The sequence below is a fragment of the Delphinapterus leucas genome, chromosome 1, assembly GCF_059928025.1.
Source record: "Delphinapterus leucas isolate spDelLeu-1000000601 "Yukka" chromosome 1, BTC_Dleu_Yukka2, whole genome shotgun sequence".
Taxonomy (NCBI): domain Eukaryota; kingdom Metazoa; phylum Chordata; class Mammalia; order Artiodactyla; family Monodontidae; genus Delphinapterus; species Delphinapterus leucas.
In genome coordinates this window covers 152,578,414-152,594,590 of record NC_143129.1, presented here as the reverse complement: position 1 = coordinate 152,594,590, position 16,177 = coordinate 152,578,414, and the positions used below count along the sequence as shown (strand labels likewise).

Here is a 16,177-nt window from a genome sequence, read left to right as displayed (position 1 = left end):
GTTGATAGAAAAACTCCTCTGTGACTAACATGTGTGGCATTTGCATGAATGTCAGTTAAATGTCAGCTTCCTCCTTTGAGGCACTGCCCTTCCAAGTGTGTTACCTTGGTCTACCAGCCATCAAAATTCCTTTCCTGCTTTCCTCGCCCAGGTCATAAACGTCTTGTTCAAGCTTTGCTTTCCAAACACCGTAGGTATTTGTGTTTGAATGTTCAAATGGGCAAGTAGATATTAGAAGTGAATTTATTTTATAATCTTAAGCACAAGCCCCTGGTTTCCTGAGGGTATGTTCGAAAACATTATACTCTTGACTGAAAGCTGTCCTAGAGTGATCAATGAGAAAATGGGTTCTCCTCCCAGGAGGACCCAAAGTTATACCCTTATTCCTCTAACTCAGGTAGTTCCAGGGAGCTAGAAGAGGCCATTTATGCCTCCCTCCTTGGGGATAAAGAGACTCACAGATCTTCACTTATCCTCCCATGAATTTAGAAAGATTTGGTGTGTTGCAGAGCCGTGCTTGTATTCCTCACATTTCACTTATTTCTGGAAATGATATCAACTTATCCCTGGCCCATGGTAGCAATCCTGACAGTTCAGCCCATTGCCAGGGTATCACCTGGCCTCTGGAGAAGTAATGAGCTTATTGACATGAGTCAATCCATATACCAAGGCTTCTTCTTTTTTTTTTTTTTTTTTTAAATACATTTATTTATTTGTTTATTTTTGGCTGTGTTGGGTCTTCATTGCTGCATGTGGACTTTCTCTAGTTGCGGTGAGTGGGGCTACTCTTCGTTCTGGTGCGTGGGCTTCTCATTGCGGTGGCTTCTCTTGTTGAGGAGCATGGGCTCTAGGCGCACAGGCTTCAGTAGCTGTGTCACGCAGGCTCAGTAGTTGTGGTTCGTGGGCTCTGGAGTGCAGGCTCAGTAGTTGTGGCGCACGGACTTAGTTGCTCCACGGCATGTGGGATCTTCCCAGTCCAGGGCTCGAACCTGTGTCCCCTGCATTGGCAGGCGGATTCTTAACCACTGCATCACCAGGGAAGTCCCCCAAGACTTCTTACACAAATTATTTACTTTTCAGAACATCTCTAAAGTTCTTTCTTGGCAGCGTTCACGTTCTTTGACTTTATTTTTTATTTTTATTTTTAAAAATATTCTTGGTTGGAGTCAGTCTTTGGTATTAAGACCTCCAGAAAAATCATGGCTCCAGATTTGGAGCCTCTAATGGTTGGAGAATGATATATACATCTTGAGATCAGAGTAGTAGTAGTAGTAGTACTCAGACTACTTTTTTAAAAGAGATAACAGAAAAAGAACAGATTCCTAATTTAACAGCATTAACTCACTGTTAAAATGGCAACCCAGAAGAAATCCACCCCCTTCCTCTCCAGGATTCTATGCAGCTGAAAAGGTCGTGGACGGGTTGGGAAAAGTTTGATGGCTGACTTGGGTGCCCCTCCTGACCCAATTGCCTTATTCAAAGCAAGTATTGTCAGAGTTTGTTCCATGGACTCACCTCTCCTACCCTGTGTAACTTCGTTAGTTAACTAAGGATCCAGATAGGAACACTTACAGTATAGGTATATAATGGATGGATGCATTTGCTTTCCAGCCCAGCTGAAAGTCTAACTTATCTCAGACTTCCTGCCTTGATTGTGTTTGAACTCTAGCCTCAGATTAGGTCTGAGCTGGGACAGTAGGACCTGTGACCGTTCTCTGTAAATGGCATTGAGTCATTTCCCATTCATTCAATAAATATTTACTGAGTACCCGGTAAGCCCAGGCACATGCTGTGTACTTAGTTATATAGTGGGAACCAGACAGAGCCCTAACTTTATAGAAACTTAGTAGACTTAGTAGAGTCTGTGCACTTGTTGTTCCCTTTGAGGGAATGCTGTTCCCTCAGTTCTTCGCTTAGTTAACTCCTTCTTGTCTTTCATTTCTCATCTTAAATGTCAACTCCCCAGAGAGGTCTTCCCTCACCATACAATATAAAGGAGCCCCCTCATCATTCTCTAGCAAACCATCCAGTTTTATTTTCAAACTAGTACTTTTCAATGCCTGATACAGTCACCCCTCGGTATCCAGAGGGGATTGGTTCCAGGACCCTGGTGGATACCAAAGTCTACAGATGTTTAAATCCCTTATATAAAATGGCATAGTATTTGCATATAACCTATGCACATCCTCTTGTATACTTTAAATCATCTCTAGATTACTTATAATAGCTAATACAATGTAAATGATATGTAAATAGTTTTAAATACAGTGTGAATAGTTGCTGGCATGGAGCACATTCAAGTTTGGCTTTGTGGAACTTTCTGGATTTTTTTTCCCTTGAATATTTTTGATTCACTGTTGGTTGAATCTACAGATACAGAACCCATGGATAAGGAGGGCTGACTGTAGTTTCTTATTTGTTTTCTGCTTCCTCTCAACCAGAATCAAAGCACCTTTAATAGAGATGCCTTAATATGTTGAAAATATGTCTGCTAGTATATAGTAAGCACTCAATCGGTGCTTATTGATTGAATGAGTGGTGGGGAAGAATAACGAACAAGCAAACTAACAAATATATTGCTATAACCTGTGATAAGCACCGTGAAGGGAAAGAACATGATGCTGCCTAAAAGAGTAGGAAGGGAATGAGGCTGGAGAGTCTGTACTGGGTGGTCATGTAAGGCCTCTTGGAAGGAGTGACTTTTAAGCCAACCTGAAGGGTAAGAGGGAGCCTGCCATGTTGGGAGTGAGGATGCAGGTGTGTAGACCAGTCCATGCAGAGGGAATAGCATGTTGCATTGGTGTCCTGTGTCTGCATCATTCCCTGGGCTTTAGGAGTAGGATCAGCCGGGGGCTTTGGGACCTGGTATTACCACTGAGATCCACACGGGTCTGTGCTAGGTGGCCTGAAGTTTGAGTCGTATGTGTGGAAGACAGAACCCCGGGCTGTCCCCTTACCAGACATAGTAGGAAAAGTAGCTAGGTATTGGTGGGGGAGGGGAGGAAGACTTCAACCCTGCGAAACAAGGTACTCAGGAATTGTGCTTCCTATCACTGAAGTTGGGCATGAGCTTTATAGCATCACGTTAGTTTGGAATATCACACAAAAGGCAGATTTAATGAAACTCTAGGGATAGACCCAATTTCACTACTAACTTACATACATTCGTAAACAAAAGGTTTGTCTCTGCCAAGCTAGACCAAATGTCAGGTGTCAAACAGAGCAGTCTCTCTGGTTCCCCTTGATTCTCATTTTAATGTATGTCTTTTCACTACAGCCATGGCCACAGAGCAGACAGGTAATAGCGGATGTGATGGGGAGAGGGGCTGGGAAACTGCTATGCATGGCCAGACAGTATGGTTTGTGGTTTCATGCTTGGTGAGAACTGGCTGTGATGAGTCTTCTCTGACTGTGGGTATGAACATTTGGCCTTTCATTTCTATCAAAGAGGCCCTAACGGAGCCCCCTCTACCTGCTGGAACCAAGGCTCCGTGCTCATATGTTTAGAAGGCAGGATTTGCTAAATATTTACCTCCAAGCTTCTGAGCATAGGAACACGTCTCCCTCATTCCCACAACTTTCCTCAGTCACCCAGTGGGATGACCAGGCAGAGGAAATGGAGGCATCCTGTAGTGGCATTTCTGACTCTGGTGGTCCCTGCTCTTCAGTTTACAGAAAAATGGCTGCCATGCAGTTGGTTCCCATTTCCTTATGAAGGAAGAAAAATCACCTGTGGAGAAGTGTGTCTGACAAGGGTTTGGGAAATGCCTCCCTGAGTTAGACTAGTCCCATCTTTGCTGAGCTCTGTTTTCCTGGAATTGACTTGCTTCCTTGTGTAGAGCTCTCAGGACCCAAAAGAGAGATCAGAGAGAATATCATGTTTGAGCAGCCTCCTGGACATTTCTTTGCCTCAGAGACTAGGTTCCAGCAGGACCGGCTGCCTGGGTGGCATGAAGTTTGAGTCATGTGCATGTGGCATGGAACCCCCGGCTGTCCCCTTACAGAACATAGTAGGAAAAGCTGCCTGGTATTGGTGGGGGTGGAGAGGAGTGCTTCCAAAAGAGAAGCCCTGGCAAGATTGATTGCTTTTTTTCCTTCTTCCTCTCCATGCCTCCCTGCACCCACCTTTAACTGTGGAGCCTGGAACAATTCATCCAGATCTCTGGGTCTTAATGTTTTCTCTGAAGGTTGAGAGTATTGAACTTAACTTCTAAAGGTCCTCCACTGCTAACGTTCTTAGGTTCTGTGGGTCACATCAAAGAAGTTTTTCTATAACTTCAACCAGAGCAGGCTGTACCCCTAAGCTCCACAAGAAAGAACATTTGTGTTACAACACATCCTGTAGTCCAGGAAAGAATCACTTGTCCATGTTATAAAAGCTTCAAACCAGATACTTGCTTGATCTTTCTTCTCTAAAGCAAAGCAGATAACTGTGGTTCTCTGTGATGAGAGCTTCAGAGCACATCCTCTAAAGAGCAGCTGGAAGCCTGCCCCAAAGTCTCATATATGGCCAAGCTATGCCACTTCACTCTTCTTTCATAAGGTTGCTGTCACTCTTTGGCAAACATTCTCAAAGATTGGACTTATGAGTCCTAATGGGTCCTGGGTAGCCTTTGACTGTTTGCAATCTATTGATTCATACTCAGACCCAGGTGGTAGTTTCGCTTCTTCCTGGTTATCAACCCAGTGGCCTGGGGAACACCAAAGGACCCTTCTCATGGAGCCTTCAAAAAAGGAACTAGCATTTCAGTGGTAGTTCTCTCCTTGTGATGATGCCTTTAGCTGCAGTTCTCTGTCATTGCTAAAAGTGAATAAGTTGAGAGTGTAAAGATTTTTATTCCAAAACCATAGTATTGCATAACAGATATTCTTATTTAAAGTTATGGACTCCTTTATAGTCAGAGATGTCTGTCTTTGCAGTGGAAAACACACAACAATAGGCCCCATGTAGGAAAGAGATATGAAAGCGTGTGCTGGACTGAGCAGTACTGTCTTGAGACAAGAAAGAGCCTACCAATGAATCAACTGCCCCAAAACACCTGATGGAAAGACAGGCAGGTCCTGGGCTCAGGGTGGGGTTCGGTAGAAACTGCCTAACATTCTTTTCTTACATAGGACTGATGGACGGCGCTGGTCTTTGGCCTCTTTGCCTTCTTCAGGCTATGGAACCAACACTCCTAGCTCCACTGTCTCAGTAAGTAGCCAAATCTGTGGCCGTACCTCCTTCACCCTGAGGAAATACTTCCCTACAGGTATTGCTCCCTACAGTGTTGCAAAGTGGTTCTCAACTTTTTCTCCAAAGCCCAACTCAAAAAGGTTGCTTGGGATGAGGCTGAGAGGGACAGAGGTCTGGTGGCCTTTAACAGCCATAGTCAGATCCATTAAATGCCTTTGGAAAGAATTAACCAGCATGTTTCTGAGCGTCAGTTATTCCTAGTGGAGTCAGAAGAGGGCTTGAGGATGGACTTTTGCTTTGCCCGTGAGGCCAGGCACAGGCACTCCTAAGCACGGTTCCCTTGCTCCCCTATTTTATTTGTAGAACTGCAACCAAGAGCAAATAACACCACCCCCCACCATGTCACAAAGGCCTGGTAGACCCTCCTCCAACTTTTTCACCTTTTCCTTTCAAAAAAGAAGGGAAGGATGAATGTGATTTGATATTCAAGTTTGATTGTATATCAGCAAAAAAAAAAATATATTGGGCCTGTCTCTAAAACTTCTAGTTATGTCTCTTTTAGAGAAGATTTTAGCCTAAAACACAACAAATGTCCTAACTGCCACCATGCACAATTGACCCTAAAATGAGTCTTCCTCATTGAGCAACATTTAATTGAAGCCAGGATGACAAGTTGGCAGACACGTTCTGTAAAGGGCGCATATTTTAGGCTTTGTAGGCCACAGACTGGATGACCCGTTTCTCCACGTCTTCCACCATTCTTCAGGTCTTCTCAGCTCAGTTTGTATTCATAAATCCCAAGCAGGTAAAAGAAGTTATCATTTCCTCCCTTGACCTAGATATTACTCTTTTTAAAAATTTTTTATTATTATTTTTTTGGCCACTCTGTGCTGCATGTGGGATCTTAGTTCCCCAACCTGGGATCAAACCCGTGCCCCCTGCAGTGAAAGCACGGAGTCTTAACCACTGGACCACCAGGAAAGTCCTAGATTTTACTCTTAAATTAATCCAAAGATCTCACTGGTCTTTTGGCAGCTGTTTAGTTTCAGATCTTTCCCTAGTAAATATCCCTTCCCCATAATCCTTTACTCAAACAGGTGATTTTTGAGACCCACAGTGAGAGTCATGTATTTATTATATATATATTCCTGTTCAATAAGTTTTAATAGACTCAACCCATTGATCCAGCTTATTTTATTGGAATACCTTAAAATACCAATTTTGCTTCGTGTTAGTTGCAGTTGGGCGAGAATACTTTTTGCAACTTCTATCCAAATCATTTATAAAAATGTGACCAAGACAGAGCCTCATGAAAACCTCCCACTAGCTGTTTACAACTTTATGTATTATAGGATTCCATGAGAGAAGTGTGCACTGTAAGTCAAAAAAATTTTTGATTTCTCACTTGGTATTAAGGCTTACGTGTGGCAACGGTTTTCTTGGTGTGGTACTGCAGCTTTGAGTGTAAGTGAATTTAGACATTTAACCCCATATCCTTCATCAGTTGGTGAACAGAAATTGAGCCAATAGTGTTAGATTTGCTGCTGCTGTAGCCAGTCTTGTCAGGTAAGGGCAGGAGTTCACTGATCCAGGTGCCGACCAGGGCCGCCACGGCAATGGCTGCATTGGTGGGATGCCTGTAATAGCACAGCTCACTCCCTCAAATTGTCTCTTGTGATTCTGGAATCTCAATCGTTGGGCCATGTTTAGAATTCTTAATTGTTTTCAGGTCAAGTCTAATCTTTGGGTTCTAGATCTAAAAATAATTTTCTTCCCTGCTGGATTTTCTTGCCTCTTGGTGTCCCTAGAGCCTGGGCAAAGCCTTCACAGCTGCAGCGAAGCCAGTTGCCCTCTGGGTAACAGCCTAAAGGAAACATTGCTGAGCCATCCTGGGGCTCTCCCAAGGTGTTGTAGAAGGCAAAACTTATGGGGATGTCATTTGTAGGCTGGGCATACCTAGAACATTTCCTAATAAGCCAGGAAGCATGATTTATTAATTACTTGCCATTCTAACTAGCCAGAAGCTTCACTGAGGGCAAAGGGTCCACGTGGAAGAATCTGCTTTTTGCCACCTAAAGAGGCTCCCTAGGTAGTTGGGGAGCTGTCACACCTCATGAATGTCTGGGTCTGGCCCCCTGCAAGGCTCATGAAGGACAATAGTATCATGGCTTCATCAGAACTGAGAGCTCTGAAGGATAGAGATGAACGGGATCACGCACAGTGGAGACTCAAGGGAGCAAGGGAAAGCATGCTGGCTGTGGGCTGACTTCAATTTACGTTGACTGGGGAGCCACTGACCACTTTCAGTCCTTCTCCACTTCTAGACTGCCTTAGACATGTCTTTAATGCTTTTTAAAAATGTTGTCCCCTCTAGTCATCATGCTCCTCGCAGGAAAAGCTGCACCAGTTGCCCTTCCAGCCTACAGCCGATGAGCTGCACTTTCTGACGGAGCATTTCAGCACAGAGAGTGTACCTGATGAAGAAGGACGGCAGTCCCCGGCCCTGCGGCCCCGCTCCCGCAGCCTCAGGTGAGGGTGCTCTCCACCCACTGCCCTGGTGCCCATGGAGTTCAGCTTGTCTGCACAGCCTAGGAGTCAACAAACTTATTCCATAAAGGGCAAGGTAGTAAATAATTCACACTTTGTAGGCCATATCGTCCCTGGCAGCTACTTACTCTGCTGCTGTGCAGAATCATCCACAGACATTATGTAAACTTTATTTATAAAAGCAGCCAGCGGGCCAGATTTGGTCTGCGGGCCGTAGTTTGCCAACCCCTGGCCTAGCACATAGGCACAGCTCGATGAGTCAAGTGCCATGAAGCTCAAGCCCTTTGGTATTGGGTACAGCTCAACTCACCATCACAAGAGGTGCCTGAAGATGCTGTCAAGGGGTCCCTCTTTTTCCCTTTGAAAGTAGTTGGCAGTAGAAATGTACTTTGGACTCCATTCAGTAAAAGGAGAGTAATAGTATCATCCATTCTGATGGTTACCTGGCCGCAGAACCCAGAGGCCCAGCATATATAAACTAGGCCAATTAAAAAAGTTCCTTCTGAGGACACTTGTGGCTGACTCGGGGAAGAAGCCCATTGCAGAAGCAGAACTAAATGCCCATCTAAATCTGTCTCATTTCCCTGAATCACCTGGGCTCATCAAACCAAACAAACCTTAACAGCTGATTTATCTGTGTATTCCATAGATTAAATCAGCTCTTCTCTTTGGTATTAGGTGGTAAATCTGTGCCAGAATTCCAGGTTAAGGGAGAGGGTGGAGAATAAAATGATCATGGCTTTAAGTGATCGAGCTCAGATTTCCAGGGTCCCTGGGAAATAAGAAGTTGGTTCACATGTTCAGGGTGGAGGCCCAGAGGAGCAGTGCCTTCCAGAAAGAATCCCCTCAGGTCATGTTGGCACTGCAAGTGCCAGTGAGCTGAGCCAGACCACAAAGACTGGTTCAAGTTCAGATTGGTGAGAATAATGACTGGGACCGCAGTGCAAAGGGTCAGACATACAAATGAGGGAGTGTGAAGTGTGGAGCCCAGTGTGTTTCTTTGTCTCATACAGAGGAACGTCTGAATCTTGGTGCTCTTCACACTCCACACAGAGACGGGCACCTTTTAGGCCATTTGAGACTGAGAGGACTACAGTACCTCTGGGAAATCCCTGAGGATTACTCTTAAAAAGCTGGGTAATGTGCATTAATGTAGCAGGCAGACCATGGCCTACTGTAGGGAGGAAAGGCAGAAAAGAACGGTTCTGAACATAGCTCAGCTGGGATCACATGTCGGGCACCAAACTGGGCAGGACCCAAATAGCCATTCAGTTGTATGGCTCAAACCCTGAATCCTTTAAGAGGATGTAATCACACATGGGCCAAAGGGGAAGATTTAGATGACCCAGGTTTATAATTCACTACGGGCTGGCTGGACTGGCCTCATTCATCCCCAGGTGAGAGCTAAGTTAGCCCCATTGGATGCAGCTTGTTTAGAAAAGATACAGGTATACACTGTCTTCCTTTGGTTGTTTTGGTGGTGGTTTGATTTGATTTGATTCCTAGAACATGCTGGGGTATGCCCAACCCCACTGGCCAAAGCAAAGAAGACCCAGAGAGTCCTGTTCTGGAGGAAGTGATCCTAGAAGAACCACCAGTGGCCTCAAGAGTGGTCTCCTCCTGTCTAGGCCTTTTCAGGCCCTGGCAGAAGTCTTTGTGAAGGCCAGGCCTCTTACAGGAAGGTAGTCTAGCTCCAGATGGCACACTTTTGAGCTGAACAGTGCTGGCAGCTCCAGGAATAAGAAAGGCTCTGGAACTCAGCACTCCTTAAGGTGGGAGTGTGTGGGTGCTGCAGAGAGTGGGTGGGCACGGGCTCTGGGAATGGGCATCTTTCTCCTTGAAGGTTCCCTGGCACTAAAGTAACACAGTTGTTTCCTTCTTATTTAGTCCTGGACGGTCACCAGTTTCCTTTGACAGTGAAATAATAATGATGAATCATGTGTACAAGGAAAGATTCCCCAAGGTAAGGATCCAGTTTAAAGGAGACTGGTAACACCTCTGAGGATGCCACCTCCAGCCAGCCCCAGTGGGAAGACTGGGGGTGGGGGAGTCGCCAGAGGCAATCTGGAAGGAGATCAGGGAGGCGCCAGGAGGAGGAGGACACAAGCATGAGGGCTTTCAGACTGCTGGAGAAGAGGAAGGCAGCAGAGGACTTTGAGTTTGGGGATCGTACTTGCAGAGCCTCTATTTCTCCACTCCCCAGAGAAATGGGTATCCAGAGGGAAATGTCGAAAACATATCCCACTGTATATTAGTGGGAAGGAAAGAGCAGAGACCTTGTTTCTGACCGTGCACATCAGGATCCATGAGTCGGGGTCCCCCAGAAGGAGATTTGCCCTCTGAGAGCACCTTCACTTAATGCAGTTTTCTAAAGCAGCACTCCCATTACCAAGCACAAACAGAGCTACGCTGGAAATTTCCTCTGGCAGGAAGTTGGCCAGAGAGAGCAGTAAGGTGGGAGACAGCTCAGAGTTGCTATTCACATTTGGACTTGTGTTTTCAAGCAGGGAAATGCTGAGGGAGGAAGGTAGGTTACTGTCCTGAGATGGTTGAGAAATGGTCTTCACAACTGCAGTTTGACTGTAAACCTCCTTGTATGTGGAACGAGGGCCTTGTTTTCCATTTGCATTTCTTTTGAACACCACATGCCTAAACACTCTGACCTGGCTTTCTAATGATAGGCCCTGTTCCTGTAGAACACAGCCAGTTCTGTCCGAGAGAGGATCAGGGCCTGACGGAGGCTCCCTCTCCATGACAACAGCGAGAATGGGGTCTTCAAGCCTCTTTCTTCATCCTCCATCCAGACCCCCGGCTCTACCTGTCCATCTGTATCTAGGGTCTGCGATGTGTGGTTCCCTGCTCCTCTGAGAGTGTCCTTTTTCGAGCCTCGAGTAGTCTCCTGGGCACACACGGGTGGCTTAGGGAAAAAGTGCGAAGCCCTTGTGCTTTCCCTCTTGACATTCACAGTGAAGCAGAGCAGTGAGGAGGAGCTCAGACTCTGGAACCAGGCCGACTGGGTTCAAGTAGGCTTCTACCATTTATTAGCCTCATGACCCTGGGCAGATTATTTAACTTCTCTGAGCTTCATTTGCCTCATCTGTAATCTGAGATAATAAGAGTATCTATCTCATAGGGAGTTTGTGAAGATTAGTGAACATTAAGCTTTTCTAACTGTGCCCAGGACATAGTTAGCGCTCAGTAAGTGTTAGCTGTTATTTCTTTGCTGCCCTATGGTCTGCACTTTCTAGCCTTCAAATGGGCACTGGAGAGTAAGAGCAAGGAAGAGGGGTAGAATGAACAGCTAGGAAATCATTCAGTTGTGCCTTGCTTCTTCATAAAAAAGTTTGGGTGTGTATAGTGTTTAGAAATGCACCTCGCGTGTTTCCTCCTCCTCTTCCTCCTTGTGTATTAGGTGTTGTATTGTTATCCTAGCATTGCACGTTTGTATGTAAGATGAACTCATGTTAGAAAAAGCATGTTAAGATTCCTTCCATTCCCTCTTCTCTTTCACCTCCCCTCCTCTCCCCCTACCACACCACTACACCATAAATATGTGTGTGTGTGTTTGTGTGTGTGTGTGTATATATATATACACACACATATACAAACACCCACTTAAACACACACTGAAAATCAGAAATCACCACCTGGTGGCAAAGGAAAGAAAGCCAAGCCCTAGATAGGCAGCTAGGAACTTGTTAGCTGATGTACATTTGTCGTTTTGACATTCCTGTGCAGTTAGGTCCCCAAGAGGCTTCTGAGCCAGACCTCATGCTGCTCTGCTGGGGATCCAGGTCCGTGAGCAGGCAGGTTCACACCTTCAATAAACACTCTCTGAACATCTGCTTAGCTCAGTTGGGTCCTAAGTTCAAGTAAGAGGATCCTGAGATAAATCAAATTCCCACTGACTTGAAGAAGTTCCCAGTCTGGAGAAAGATTTAGAAACCAGGAGTGTCCACACACCAAGTTTATACAGTTGGGAGGTCCATTGGAAGCACAGAGGAAAGGAAACCCTAGTTTTCCTGGAGGAATCAAAGACTTCCCAGAGGAAAGATGATGCTTGAACTGAGATTAGAAGGAGTAGTAGGAGTTTGCCAGGCAGGCTTGGCAGGTGAAAAAGCTACACACAGGGAACAGCATAAATGGACAGAGGTATGAGATAGCATGATAAAGGAACAACAGAACCTCAGTGTCCTTAGAGCAAGAGAATGTGCTGTTCAAGGAGTGGGGAGGTGGACAAGGCCAGGTGAGAGAGGGCCTTGACTGTAATGTTTTGACTTGACTTGAAGGTGACCTTTCACGTCTCCAGTCATCAGGTTCCCCAAATGCAACATCAGGAAACCAGGATCACAGAGCCCATCCTTAGGCTCTGACCAGGCCTTTCAGGCTTAGCTCCGGCCGAGCTGGATCAGAAGGAAAGAGTCACTTGTCCTGCTTTGATTTGCAGGCCACCGCACAAATGGAAGAGCATCTAGCAGAGTTCATTTCCTCCAACACTCCAGACAACGTGTTGCCCTTGGCAGACGGAACCTTGAGCTTTATTCATCATCAGGTGATAGAGATGGCCCGAGACTGCCTGGATAAATCTCGGAGTGGCCTCATTACCTCACACTACTTCTATGAGCTTCAAGAGAGTTTAGAGAAGCTTCTGCAAGATGTGAGTGTCCTTGTTCTGCGACTCTGGTGAATCCGTATAGTAGTGGGTTTTAGTCCCAAGCTAAGATGAAGGCAGTCATGGTGTGCCCAGCCTGCTTGCCACCTCCCTGCTGGTATGCGGGACCCACCCCACATGTGCTGCTGCTGCTGGGCTTTGGTTCCTCCTCAGTCCCCTGCATTTCTCCGAGAAGCCTGTTCGGTGTCAGAACTCAGTGCTGTGATTCCTTTCCTTTTCTAATACCAATTACTCTTCCCGAGGCTCCAACGTTGGTAGTGTTCATAAATATTTGCCTAGGAGATTTGTAACCCAGAGCCAAAAAGAGGCCCTAGTGGCAGTAGTGGGCTCTCTTTTGGTAGACATACTGGTGTAAGGAGAACCTTGAGACTGCTTCTCCTCAGTCGAGGAAAAACAGACCCGAGGACTGCACTATGGGTTTATCCGTTTGCTGATATTCTGTTTGCGTAGCAGAAGTTCTCCAGTGGGGACTGATGTGTTTAGAGACCTGATCCTCCCCAGTGTAAAAAGTCTCTGGGCAAAGTAATCCAGAGACCATTGAGTTCTTCTCGCTGCTTCGTGCTCTGCTCTTCGCTTTCCTCTCTGCCTCTCCGATAGGGTGATCGGACGCCTTCCCACTCAGACTACAGTTGCCCATATCACACCATTAGTACAGCTTAGGGGAGAGGAGATGTGCTGTCTCCTCGGGGCTCTTCATGTCACTAGAATATTTCCCAGTCCAGACCCCTGTTACCTCCAGACATGTGCCTTCATGCTTTTGTAGGACCAGCTGAGCTGACAGCCCAGGCTAATGGGCTCAAACGACTCCGGTGTGTTAGTCCAGAAATTAGGAGCAAGAAGTTGTTTGTTTTTTTAATTTAGGAAACAGTTGAATCTAGAGAAAGGATGACTAAAGATGGTCACGATTATTGCTGTCAAATAATGGGAGTTTTATCATATGTAATATGTGGCAGCTTCTCTGTCCCCTAAAAGGCATACTAGCCCAGTGGACAAGAGTTACGGTGAGAAAGGTTTTGATTTAATAGATGAAAAAGTTCTTCCTTCTACAAAAATGTCTTTTTCTGATTTCAAAAGTAATACTTAAATTTAAACATTGCAGAAACATGAGTTTAAAAAGCTGAAGTCCCGTGAAACATCACTGGCGGCTGTTTGTTTCTGTTCAAGAATAACTTTCTAACAGTTCTCCAACAATACGTAGGAATCAGGGATTGAGGCATCAGATAAATCAACTAGAGTGACTTCCAGGGTTGCTTGTACATCTAAGATGGATCTTCTGAAATGCTCAAGTCAGAGCTTTGCCCAAAACCTTCAGGCATTTCCCAGATGCGTTGCCCCTGGCAGCGGGAAGAGCACTGAACATGGAGCCAGTGCATTCATATGTTCTCTCATTTGCTAGGCCCTGGGAATGCAGAGAAGAAGTTCAGTGCCGGCTCTGGCTCAAGGAATTTGCTGTTGACTGGGGTTTACAGACCCATCAATATGTATTACAGTAAAAATAATAGCTGTCATTTATTGAAGTATACTGTATGCCAGACACCACACTGAGTGCTCTGTATGAATTATCTCACTTTTGTTTATTATAGTAAGTGTGATTGATGAGCACTAAACAGAGATCAGTTCTGAGCACAGAGGAGGATGTGCTGACTCTGCATGGAGAGTTCAGGAAAAGCTGAGTCTCGATGAGTAGGTAGGAGTTCACTGGATCTAGAAAGCAGTATAAACAACCTTTCAGAGGTGTGGAGGAACTTGGTTCATTTCAGGAATTGCAGGTAAAGTAGTTTGGCATGACTAGAGTGAAGGATGTCTGCAGGGAAACCCTGGTAGATGAATTTGCTAGGCACTACATTGTCTAATTTAATCTTCATAACAACATTGTAAGGAAGGTATTATTATTATTCTCTAAATATGCAGATGAGGAAACCAAACCTTAAAAGGGCCAAGTTAGCCCAAGGTAACTCATTTCTGAGTAGCAGAGCTAGCACCCAAACCCAGGTTACTTATTCCAGAGCCTAAGATCGTACACTTTCAAATACTTAGTCAATAAGCATTGACATCTGCTATATAAGAGGCACCTGTGCTAGGCGACACAGCCTCTCTACTCACAAGGCCCTACAATGTACCTGTAGAGACAGACAATTAATTATAAAACAACATGCTAGTACCATGTGCTGTGAGCAAACAGCTAGGAAAACATAGAAAAAGGAGCCGTTACTTCTTGTTCTTCGTGTGTGTGTGTCTGTGTGTGTGTGTGTGTGTGTGTCTGTGTGTGTGGGCAGGGGACTTAGATGAGGCTTCACAAAGTTGATATTTGAGCTGCGTGTTAAAAGAATGAACAAGATTTCATCAAGTGCCCAGCCTCTCTTTTCATTGCATAACCAGTTTTTTTTAATGGTCTTCATTTGCTTGTATTTCTTTCCTTACAACCTGTTCACTATTCAGTCTCTTGCCTTCTACTTTCCCTTCCCATTATTCCACTGAAACATTTCAGGCAAAAGTCACCAAAGAACTAACTGGCCGGTTGCCAAATGCTGTGACCTCTCTCAGTCCTCACCTTCCTTCACCTGTCTACAGAGGTTTCCACAGTGAATACCTCTCTTTGATCTTTTCTCCCGCCCAGTTGTCATGACACTGTTCTCTCCAGTCTTGTGGTCTTGCTGCCCCTTCACAAGTTTTCTTAAATGCTGATGTTTCGAGGGGCACCTTCCTGAGCATCCGTGCTCCTCATTCTCCTTTCTTCACTCTCTGATCGGCCCTGTCAGCTCCTGTGTCTTCAGTTGTCATCCGTCTGCTAAAGGGCCTTTGCTCCCCACTGTTCTTCTGAGCTCCGGCTCAGTGGCCCAAGCTGCTGATTGGACTCCTCCACTGTACTTTCCACATCGGCTAGTATTCTTCGTTGCAAGTGGTAGAGAACCAACTCAGAGCAGTTTATGCAGGAAAGGGAAACTAATTATAAAGATTGAAAGGGTGTCTTAGAGAATTGAAGACAAGAATGCAACCAGGCCTTAAGAAGGGACCAGAACCAGAAACGAGAGCCTGTGGAAAGCCCAGGAACCATTCGTCTTCCTTCTCTCAGCTCTGTTTCTCTCTCTTTGGTAGGTATGGTCATCCTTTTCACCCAAGAGCGAATTATACAGTTCTGTCATGCTGATATTAATGGTTGTCGTTCCACCCATTTTTAAGTTGTTAGGGGGAAAAAAAATGTAAAAGAAAAAGCGGGGTTGGGGGGACTTCACTGGTAGTCCAGTGGTTAAGACTCCGTGCTCCCAGTGCAGGGGGCATGGGTTCAATCCCTGGTCAGGGAACAAAGATCTTGCATGCTGCATGGTACGGCCAAAAATTTTTAAAAAATAAAAAAAAGTAAGTTCCTAGGAAAGTAGTCCACTCTGGTCAGCTATCGGAGGTGGGAGGGAAAGTGCAGCCACACCATACAAATGTGGCTCCAGGAGTCAGAGCAGTTTCCAAGAAGAGAGAGTCTCTGGGGCTGAGCCAATGCCTACGAAAGTATCTAGTATAGGTACCTCAAACTTTCCAAGTCCAAAGCAGAACTTTTCCACCTACCTGCTTTCTCTTTAAAACCAAAGGGAATATGTTCTCTACCTATCCTCACCTAAACTGTGTATTTTTTTATACTGTCTATTTCATTTATGGGTTCAATGGAATTTCCCTAAAATTGTCATTGTACTTCCCATCTGTTCCTGCCTTTTCCACCCCTCAGGGCTGCTCTGAGATGGCCCAGTCTGTCCATTTCCCTCCATTCTTACTGCCTTGGCTTATTATGCCTT

General features: G+C 45.4%; 1 protein-coding gene across 2 annotated transcripts in view; it reads left to right on the top strand.

Moving 5' to 3' along the window:
* MAST2 (microtubule associated serine/threonine kinase 2) overlaps nucleotides 1–16,177 on the top strand; it is a 203,645-nt gene that overhangs the window by 167,486 nt on the left and 19,982 nt on the right. Inside the window, exons 7-11 of one of the 2 annotated variants that reach the window (XM_022575583.3) lie at nucleotides 3,278–3,298; nucleotides 5,116–5,194; nucleotides 7,551–7,705; nucleotides 9,611–9,686; nucleotides 12,171–12,380. In XM_022575583.3, coding sequence (XP_022431291.2) covers nucleotides 3,278–3,298; nucleotides 5,116–5,194; nucleotides 7,551–7,705; nucleotides 9,611–9,686; nucleotides 12,171–12,380 — 541 coding nt within the window. The remainder of the gene's footprint in view (nucleotides 1–3,277; nucleotides 3,299–5,115; nucleotides 5,195–7,550; nucleotides 7,706–9,610; nucleotides 9,687–12,170; nucleotides 12,381–16,177) is intronic. The other variant, XM_022575586.3, reaches the window with a different exon arrangement.